The sequence below is a fragment of the Oncorhynchus mykiss genome, chromosome 11 (genome assembly GCF_013265735.2).
Source record: "Oncorhynchus mykiss isolate Arlee chromosome 11, USDA_OmykA_1.1, whole genome shotgun sequence".
Lineage (NCBI taxonomy): Eukaryota > Metazoa > Chordata > Actinopteri > Salmoniformes > Salmonidae > Oncorhynchus > Oncorhynchus mykiss.
In genome coordinates this window covers 47,180,406-47,191,361 of record NC_048575.1, presented here as the reverse complement: position 1 = coordinate 47,191,361, position 10,956 = coordinate 47,180,406, and the positions used below count along the sequence as shown (strand labels likewise).

The 10,956-nt window shown below is 43.4% G+C and overlaps 1 protein-coding gene across 1 annotated transcript in view; it reads right to left on the bottom strand.

Annotated features, from left to right (window-relative positions):
• Positions 1–2,371: 2,371 nt before the first annotated feature.
• The window catches only part of LOC110535781 (guanine nucleotide-binding protein G(q) subunit alpha), a 42,251-nt gene continuing 33,666 nt past the window's right edge, over positions 2,372–10,956 (bottom strand). The window contains exons 6-7 of the mRNA XM_021621034.2: positions 5,712–5,865; positions 2,372–5,526 (exon numbers count right to left, since the gene is read on the bottom strand). Of these exons, the coding sequence (XP_021476709.1) occupies positions 5,336–5,526; positions 5,712–5,865 (345 nt within the window). The 3' untranslated portion in view covers positions 2,372–5,335. The remainder of the gene's footprint in view (positions 5,527–5,711; positions 5,866–10,956) is intronic.

Below are 10,956 nucleotides of genomic sequence, written 5' to 3'. Positions count from 1 at the left end.
TTGCCATGAGTCAGAGGGAAACATTTAGCAGTTTTACAGCAAATTTCCTGCAATTCTAGCCATTTTGGAATTACTTATGCCTTGTCGATATTGTATCTGAGTTAGAATGACTAACAAAATCAATGGGGCTCCCTGGAGGTCAGGCCCTGTGAGCTGGTAGGTATTCGGCCAGGATTACTATAAATTTAGATAGCTGGCTAGATTAACTAACAATGTAAAAATTGGTAGATGACATGGCTAATTAAGTGACTGACATAACAAAATAAAAACTGCTGATGAAATGACACCTGGTGTATTCTACTATTCTATCACTCAATAGTAAGTTGAGACCCCGACTCCAGTTCCTAAAATATATACACTACCGGTCAAAAGTTTTAGAACACCTACCGATTCAAGAGTTTTCTTTATTTTTACTATTTTCTACATTGTAGAATAACAGCGAAGACATCAAAACTATGAAATAACACATATGGAATAATGTAGTAACCAAAAAAGTGTTAAGCAAATCAAAATATATTTTATATTTGAGATTCTTCAAAGTAACCACCCTTTGCCTTGATGACAACTTTGCATACTTTTGGCATTCTCTCAACCAGCTTCACCTGGAATGCTTTTCCAACAGTCTTGAAGGAGTTCCCACATATGCTGAGCACTTGTTGGCTGCTTTTCCTTCACTCTGTGGTCCGACTCATCTCAAACCATCTCAATTGGGTTGAGGTCGGGTGATTGTGGAAGCCAGGTCATCTGATGCAGCACTCCATCACTCTCCTTCTTGGTCAAATTGCCCTTACACAGCCTGGAAGTGTGCTTCGGGTCATTGTCCTGTTGAAAACTAAATGATAGCCAGATGTGATGCAAACCAGATGGGATGGCGTATCGCTGCAGAATGCTGTGGTAGCCATGCTGGTTAAGTGTGCCTTGAATTCTAAATAAATCACAGACAGTGTCACCAGCAAAGCACCCCACACAATCACACCTCCTCCTACATGCTTCACAGTGGGAACCACACATGCGGAGATCATCCGTTCACTTACTCTATGTCTGACAAAGACCTGGCGGTTGGAACCAAAAATCGCAAATTTGGACTCATCAGACAAAAGGACAGATTTCCACCGGTCTAAAATCCATTTCTCGTGTTTCTTGGCCAAGCAAGTCTTTTCTTATTATTTTTGTCCTTTAGTAGTGGTTTATTTGCAGCAATTCGACCATGAAGGCCTGATTCACATAGTCTCCTCTGAACAGTTGAGATGTGTCTGTTACTTGAACTCTGTGAAGCATTTATTTGGGCTGCAATTTGAGGTACAGTTAATCGCCAATTTCGGAGGCTGGTAACTCCAATGAGCTTATCCTCCGCAACAGAAGTAACTCTGGGTCTTCCATTTCTGTGGCGATCCTCATGAGAGCCAGTTTCATCATAGCGCTTGATGTTTTTTGCGACTGCACTTGAAGAAACTTTCAAAGTTCTTGATATTTTCCCGATTGAATCTCAAATATAACTTTTTGGTTACTACATGATTCCATGTGTTATTTCATAGTTTTGATGTCTTCACTATTATTCTACAATGTAGAAAATAGTACAAATAATGAAAAACGCTTGAATGAGTAGGTGTGTTTAAACTTTTGACTGGTACTGCATATCTTTTTTTATTGTTCAGGGGCCCCAGGGGCCCCTCAGGGGTCACTTATGCCTGGAACCAGCCCTGGCAGGAAGCACTGTAATGGAACAATATTTGACCTGTCCAATTGGATATCTAGGACCACATGACAAAAGGATAACAGGAACACTACATCAATACTCCCAATTTACAGTCTTCCTGCTTTAGAAATAAGATTAGTTGAATTCTTTGTTTGGGCTAATTATGTTAAGTCTAACATTTCAATCAAATGTAACATAAATATGAGTCCTCTTGAACTCCTCTGCAGGGTTTACCTGTCTGTCGCACTAAGCCAGTCACCTCACAAGATAAATATCCGGCAAGTGACTCCAGGATAGGAGTTCTTTATGGTCTCTTTATCTATATGTGTGTGTGTGTGTGTGTGTGTGTGTGTGTGTGTGTGTGTGTGTGTGTGTGTGTGTGTGTGTGTGTGTGTGTGTGTGTGTGTGTGTGTGTGTGTGTGTGTTGCAAATTTATTTGCTGTACTCACTTTATTTGTCTTCCCTGGGAAACTTTCTAGCTGGCTTCCTATCCTTCTGGCCTGTGTGAATACTGAAACATGTTCACAGAGGAGTCTCATTCAGAGAGAGGTAACATATGATGAAGTGTTCCTTAATTCAATGAGAGCAGGAGGCCCAGCTCCCACAATAAGACAACATGTACAAGTTAACTTTTTCTATCACTTGTATGTAGTTCATAAACAAATCTGTACATTCTGATGATTGGCCATCAATAGCTTTTATTAATGTACCATCCATTAATATATCCATTCAAACAAATTTGGGTTCCTAGCATATTGTGATAGTGGTGCACATTCTTTTTTTGGCAAGTGCCACATTTGGTCCGCGACCTGCATTCTAACCCATCACCCACCCCGGGTAATCAAGTGCCCACAAGTTCCATCCCATAGCCCCCTACCCCTTCAGTATTATAGATCTGAACGCACTAGGTCGTGTTTATTATGTGTAACCGGATTCAGTGTACTAGCTTAGCATATAGCGCTGCCTCCCAGAACTTGCCTCGGACTGCTCTTGAACCATGGTCCTTTACCTTGCCTACACACGTGACCGCCCGCTTGACAACGCGCAAACCATTTGAGCCATACGAAAAGGTACCAGTTGGTTAGCTCCATTAGCCGAGGAATGAATTTACAATACGTTCTTAACTCCATTGAATAGGCACCAAACGTAAAACACAAACTGAAACCTGGCTTTGTCCAATAAGAAAAACTAGAATTTTCTTGTTCTGTTGTTAAAAAAAAACGTTTTTGTTGCATACATAATGAACACGACCCAGAATCAAGTCAAGCATGTAGGGACTAGGGGGTGCTTCGAATGTAGAGGTGGTTTTCGTTGACCCTCGACAGCAAAAAGACACTGGAAGGTGTTTTTGAGAGGCGTATGGATTGTTCTCCTGGTCACAGCCCCGTCTTAAATGTTAACATAAGAAACCTCAGGGGTTGCAGCATCACGTTAAATGGCCAGTGAACAATTAGCCCCAACGGAACGCGCAGTCCCAGTGTGGGGATGACAAGGGGAAATGGGGAAACTGCAGAGTGCTGTCTCCAAGGCCCTGTTTGAATAAATAAAATAGCTAACAAATGTAGTCAAATAAAGAAAGGAGTCGGATAATGCGTGATGTGGTCATTCCTACATGACAAGTGCTCTTTTCCTGAAGCCAGTATTTAGATTTAAACCAATGGAATTAGCCCTGTAATTTGAGTCTGCATTTTTTTTTACACGAAAGTCAATTAGCAAAAGCGATTGCAGTTTGTGGCATATCGTTTCGTTAGATCATATTGATTGCTCCTTAAGCAGTTCTGAAACTGCACTTCGTTTGTTGTTGAGAAATGAACTGGCAAAAACATATACATTCTCCTTTTAAAAACAAACAAACGTAAATATTTTTTCCCCCAAACGAATTAGCCATACATTAGACATACAATACAATTACATAGATACATTTTTTCAATACCACACATTCAATCTGCCAAAAAATAATGATTACAAAGACAACATGCATGCTGCCATAGATATATATGAGAGAGAGATGTATGTAAAATGATTATAGCATTCATAATTGCACTATACCTCAATAAAATGTCAATTACAGGGTTATGTTTAGGGAATTGTTACAAAAAATGTACATACTCAGAGAAATAACTGGGAGTCAGAGCCACTGCCCCTTTTAACGTGGGAAACAGCTAATCATCTCCACTGCTAACAAACTAAAACAGTCGGACAGCTGGGCTGTGATTGGACAATCAAAAGGACAGAGCTGCATTGTGATTTTTCAGTCTATGTGAAACACTGGCACTGTGATTGGCTGCCACAGCTGCCTTTGCGGTGGTCCAGCTCAGTCCAGGCAGTGAGAGAAGACTAGCGGCCCCTCTACGAAAGAAGAGCCCTTGACAAAAGCAGATTCTCACAACTGAATCTGTGTTACCCATCACTAATAGAGCAAGGTCCTCCATCCCCCTGGTCCCCGCCTCCGTCTGGTCAAAAGAAAATAATTTCATACTGTGCAAGGTGAACCAAACCAAAGACTTGAATAAAAGGGCCAATGGAATACAACCGACCACATAATCACAACTGGTCACAACTGGTCACCAGAGGACTTCAGCTTCTACTGCCAATAGTATTATAATTTCCATACAATGACCACAAAACGATTGGCCACTCAATTTGGCATTAACCACACAACAACTCTATGAACTCCAGTGAATGTGTGTTTTGTCAGGCTTGGCATACTGACTCAAACGAGTGGTTTTGGCATTCAACGATGAATACGAGATGGGGGAGGAGTGCGTAACCAAAAACGGGAAACTCTTTAAAATGGTCACGTGTGCATTGGCAACTCTTGGTGCCTTCAAAAGGCTGGTGTCCCGTCCTGCTTCCAATACACTTTCTAGTTGACTGTGCAAAGGGGAGCGTCGAGTTAACCTTACTGTACGTCCTTTTGGCATCGGAAATAAACAGGACCTTAAAAAAGTCCGCGTGGCACAGCGCGACATCAACACTGTCTCATCAATAACCTTTTCCTGACCCCGGGGCCTGTGATGGACAATGAGTATCATGGTGCTCACTCCACAACCTAGTTACACAGATAACCTCCTGCCCTGCTGTGTGGCTCAAACGACTCCCACGTCAAACGCTACCAAATCATTTGATGCAATAACGAAAAACAATCGTTACAATTTTTTTTTTTTAAATCACAGTATCAACCCTTTTCACCCTTTCTGAGGAAAATAAGTGTGAGGCAGAAGAATGGACGCCACAGACCGGCGGTGGAATGGACCGACTGGGTCAAATCAGAAACACAGAAGGCAGGAGCACCTTGGAATCAAGATCAGAGGCGGACAAAACCCAGCTGTCACTTTGAGTGTCTTAAAAATAAAACGTCACAACGCTTAGCCTAAAACAATTGGAGGAACGGTGCTGTACATATCCAACAACGACATTTAAACCCCCCAAAACCCCCTCAATAATGTTTTTCTTTTAAATAGACAAAAGAAAGGAAGGGTCAACAATGGCAATAAATTAGCATTTACGCAACCATTAGATGTTTGTTTTGGCAGTCAGTTTGACATTCAGTCAGTCAATGTTGGAGAAGGGCCTCGGCCCCAGTCATGCTCCGCTCATGCCGAAGAAGTCCCTACTAGGATTCTAACTCTATGGCTTTCACACCAGGTTATACTCCTTCAGGTTGAGCTGCAGGATGGTGTCTTTGACGGCGGCGAACACAAAGCGGATGTTCTCGGTGTCCGTGGCGCAGGTGAAGTGGGAGTAGATGATCTTGTCGCTGTCCGGGTTCAGGTCCACAAACATCTTCAGGATGAACTCGCGGCCCGCCTGGGCGTCTCTCTGGGGACCTATGTTTGAGACATACACATATTACAAGCCTTGTTATAACACATTATAAAGGCTTATAATGGCTCATTTGTGCTTTTAACAAGTCATAAAGCATAGAGGTTTTAGGGAACTTTATTTTTCCTGAGGGAATTTAATTTGTGGTCGGGCCCCTGACTCCAAATAGCAAACGGGTGCGGCCACTCACCGTCATACTCCGGGAAGTAGTCAACCAGGTGGGAGTAATTGATCTTCTCCTCCAGCAGATCCTTCTTGTTGAGGAAGAGGATGACAGAGGAGTTCTGGAACCAGGGATATGTGATGATGGTCCTAAACAAGGCTTTGCTCTCCTCCATTCGGTTCTGAGGGAGAAACGAGGAGAGACGAAAACAGTTTGTCAAGTCCAGCTGCTATCATTGAAGGGATAGTTCAGTTCAGCTATACTATCCCGTTAAGTACAGGTTTTAATCAACGTTGTACAGCCCAAGAGAGAGAGAGAAAGAAAGAGAGAGAAAGAGAGAGAAAGAGAGAGAGAGCGCGAGAGCACGTGAGAGAGAGAAAGAGAGAGAAAGAGAGAGAAAGAGAGAGAGAGGCCTCCAGATGCTTCTTCAGTTCACCACTGAGCTGTTATTTATTTTCTTTTAACATTTACACTCACTGCTAAACACACACACACACACACACAGACACCACCTAAAGCACATTCAAAGTCTGTTCTACGGTGTCATCACCATTTATCTTTTATTTATTTTTTATTTTATTGCACCTTTATTTAAACCAGGTAGGCAAGTTGAGAACAAGTTCTCATTTAAAATTGCGACCTGGCAATTTTTTTTAGACAAGAGTATTGTCACACATCTCCCATATGTCAAGCTGACTACCATCATTCATGTACCCAAAAATTCTAAGGCAACCTGCCACAATGACTACCACCCTGTAGCACTCACATCTGTAACAATGAAGTGCTTTGAAAGGCTGGTCATAGCACATATCAACTCCCATCATCCCAGACCCAGACACCCTGGACCCACTCCATTTTGCATACCGCCCCAACATATCCATAGATTACGCAATCTCAATTGCTCTCCACGCTGCCCTGTTGCACTTAGAAAGGAGGAATACCTATGTGAGGATGCTCTTCATCGACTACAGCTCAGTGTTCAACACCATAGTTCCCGTCCAAGCTCATCACTAAGCTTAGGACCCTGGGACTGAACACCCCCTCTGTAACTGGATCCTATACTTCCTGACGGGCTGAGGTGGTAAGAGTAGGTAACAACACCTCTGCCACGCTGACCCTCAACAAGGGGGCCCCCCACGAGTGTGTGCTTAGCCCCCTCCTGTATTCCCTGTTCACCCACAACTGTGTGGCCACGCACGACTCCAACTCCATCATCAGGTTTGCTGACGACACAACGGTAGTAGGCCTGATCACCAACAGCGATGTGACAACCTACAGGAATTTATTGAAGGATAATTAACATTGACATCTAAAGGTTTGATTCTGTCGGGAGGAGGTCAGAGGCCTGGAAGTGTGGTACCAAAACAACAACCTCTCCCTCAACATCATCAAGACCAAGGAGCTGATCGTGGACTACAGGAAACAGGGGAGGGTGCACACCCACATCGACGGGACCGCAGTGGAGAGGGTCAAGAGCTTCAACTTCCTCTGTGTCCACACCACGGAGGACTTAACATGGCCCTCTCACACCAGCACAGTCGTGAAGAAAGCACGGCAGTGCCTCTTCTCGCTCGGGAGGTTTGAAACAATTTAGCGTGGCCCCTCAGATCCTTAGGAACTTTTGCACCTGTACCATCAAGAGCATCCTGACCGTTGTATCACTGTCTGGCATGGCAATTGCACCAACCTCGACCGGAAGGCCCTACATAGGATGGTGTGGACGTCCAAGCGCATCACTGGGGGTCAGCTCCCAGCCGTCCAGGACGTACATGCCGGGCGATGTCTAAGAAAGGGCCGAAAAACTGCAAAAGATTCCAGCCACCAGTGACATGGACTATTCTCCAGGCTCCCGTCTGGCAGGCGGTACCGGTGCATCAAGGCTCAGACCAACAGACTCCTAAACAGCTTCCATCCCCTGTTAAAATGGCTAACAACTACACTTGATCTTAGCCAAAAGCCAGGGAAGCTAACAACTACTGCTCCCCTTAAACCTACGCTTCTGCTAAAATGATTATTGATTAGATTCATTACTACCGCTACAATGCTGTTCATTGAATATTGATTGCAATTACCATTAATATCTATACTACTACTTGACAATATTACTCCTTTTTACATGTATATATTACCATCAGCATGTTATCATAAGTATTTACCGGTATATATTCCTGTTACCAGTCTCTTTTCAGCCCTGTTTACATTTCCGCCTATCAGTCCAACACTGATACTCTTGCACTCCCCCACACGCTTACACTTACATACACACACTTACCACCATACACACTCCCACCCACCACTTATGCTGCTGCCATACTGTTTACTACTATTATTACTATTATTATTATTATTATTATTATTATTATTATTATTATTATTAATCCTGCTACTTTCTCCTAATCCCTGCCTACATGTACATATCTACCTCAAATACTCCAGTATCCCTGCACAATGTAAATTTGGTAATGGCACGGACCCTGAATATATCTTCCTCTCATTTTCTTGTTTCTCTAGTTTTTTTTATTAGTTATACTATTTTGATATTGAATACTGTTGGGTAGCGGCTACAATTGAAGCATTTCACTGTACTTGTCCATGTGACAAATAAAACAAATAAAAAATGAAACATTTGTGTGTGGTTCTTCGCAAGCAGTACAAACAACCTTTCAGGTCTTCCAAACCTCTGATTTGCATGAAGGTTTAAACTGCAGGTTTGAAGTACAGGGGGAAAACGGTAAAATGTCATAGCTTTACATCCAAAAGCTATCAAAATAAAGAGAGTCGGCAGCTGAAACGTTGGTGATTAGCAGACGGATTACCAGGATGTGTACCCCGAGCATGCGCTGACTAACTCGCAAGTGTCTTCACTGACGTTTTCAACCTCTCCCTGTCTGAGTCTGTAATACCAACATGTTTCAAGCAGACCACCATAGTCCCTGTGCCCAAAAACACTAAGGTAACCTGCCTAAATGACTACTGACCCGTAGCACTCACGTCTGTATCCATGAAATGCATTGAAAGACTGGTCATGGCTAACATCAACAACTTTATCCCAGGAACTCTAGACCCACTCCAATTCGCATACAGCACCAACAGATCCACAGACTATGCAATCTCTATTGCACTCCACAATGCCCTTTCACACCTGGACAAAAGGAACACCTATGTGAGAATGCTATTCATTGACTACAGCTCAGCGTTCAACACTATAGTACCCTCAAAGCTCATCACTAAGCTAAGGACCCTGGGATTAAACACCTCCCTCTGCAACTGGATCCTGGACTTCCTGACAGGCCGCCCCCAGGTGGTAAGGGTAGGTAACAACACATCCACCACGCTGATCCTCAACACGGGGACATCTCAGGGGTGCGTGCTCAGTCCCCTCCTGTAATCTCTGTTCACTCATGACTGCATGGCCAGGCATGACTCCAACCCCATCACCGACAACGATGAGACAGACTATAGGGAGGAGGTCAGAGACCCGACAGTGTGGTGCAAGGACAACAACCTCTCCCTCAACGTGATCAGGACAAAGGAGATGATTGTGGACTACAGGAAAAGGAGGGCCGAGCACACCCCCATTCTCATCGACGGGGCTGCAGTGGAGCAGGTTGAGAGCTTCAAGTTCCTTGGCGTCCACATCACCAAAAAACGAACATGGTCCAAGCACACCAAGACAGTTGTGAAGAGGGCACGACAAAATCTATTCCCCCTCAGGAAACTGAAAAGATTTGGCATGGGTCCTCAGATCCTCAAAAGGCTTTACAGCTGCACAATCGAGAGCATTCTGATGGGTTGCATCACTGCCTGGTATGGCAACTGCTCATCCTCCGACCGCAAGGAACGACAGAGGGTAGTGCGTATGGCCCAGTACATCACTGGGGCCAAGCTTCCTGCCATCCAGGACCTCTATACCAGGCGGTGTCAGAGGAAGGCCCCAAAAATTGTCAAAGACTCCAGCCACCCTAGTCATAGACTGTTCTCTCTTTGCTACCGCAAGGCAAGCGGTACTGGAGTGCCAAAGTCTAGGTTCAAGAGGCTTCTAAAACAGCTTCTACCCCCAAGCCATAAGACTCCTGAACAGCTAATCAAAGGGCTACCCAGACTATTTGTATTGCCCCCCACCCCTTCTACCCTGCTGCTACTCTCTGTTATTATCTATGCATAGTCACTTTAATAACTCTACCTGCATGTGCATATTACCTCAAATACCTCGACACCGGTGCTCCCGCACATTGGCTCTGCACTGGTACTCCCAGCATACAGCCCCGCTATTGTTATTTACTGCTGCTCTTGAATTATTTGTTATTCTTATCTCTTTTTTTATAGGTATTTTCCTAAAACTGCATTGTTGGTTAAGGGCTTGTAGTAAGTAAGCATTTCACTGTAAGGTCTTCCTACACCTGTTGTATTTGGCGCATGTGACAAATAACATTTGATTGGATTTACCCAATAAATTACTGGGAGTTTATATAGAGAGTGTGCGACTCTCTTTATTTTTATAGCGTCTAGTTTATTCGCCGTTAGTCAGCACCTCTACATAAAATAATTTTATCTGGGTGTGCGCCAGCTCATGTTTTTAATATAGCTTTACATTCAACCAACTGGTCTTATGTTATTTATATTGTATTGTATTGTCACTGTAAACATTAATTGCCTGATTACAGATGTTTAAATGGTCTCTCTCTGGTTTTATCCTATGGACACAGGTTTCCACTGACAAAGTGGAAAAGTCAAGAGCATTCTGGGAAATGCTGGGAACACACAGATGGTGTGTATTCTCTTGAAGAAGTTCTGTCGCCCGTAGGCTGTATTCAAAACAGCTGTAGGAGTAATTTACAACTGCTTTCCAAGTGAAAGGGAGGTCTAGCTGGAAAAAGCCAGGAAAAAGCAGTGTCTTATTTCCATTATTTTAAATAAGGACAAGCCTTTCTCTTTCAGACGCACAGAGAGGTGTGCCTCTAAAACACCCATATACACCATAGTTGAGAGAGAGAAGACCATAGCCACAGATATATTCACATTATTTTGCCCATGGGAATAATGTCATTCGAGTAGAAAGACTGAATTGTATAATGGTTCAGAGACCTGTAATTAACTTACTTTGTTAGAGATTATTTGAGGTCCTATTGTCAAATTATGTAATTTCATGCAAAGTGCTGTTATCTAAATAGTAAAATAGGTGTACTTTCTGAGTGTGTGAGTTAGTTAAACAAACTGCAGGGCTCGACATGAGTGCTTGTCTTCTTGTCCGGGAACATGGAAAACAAAATTG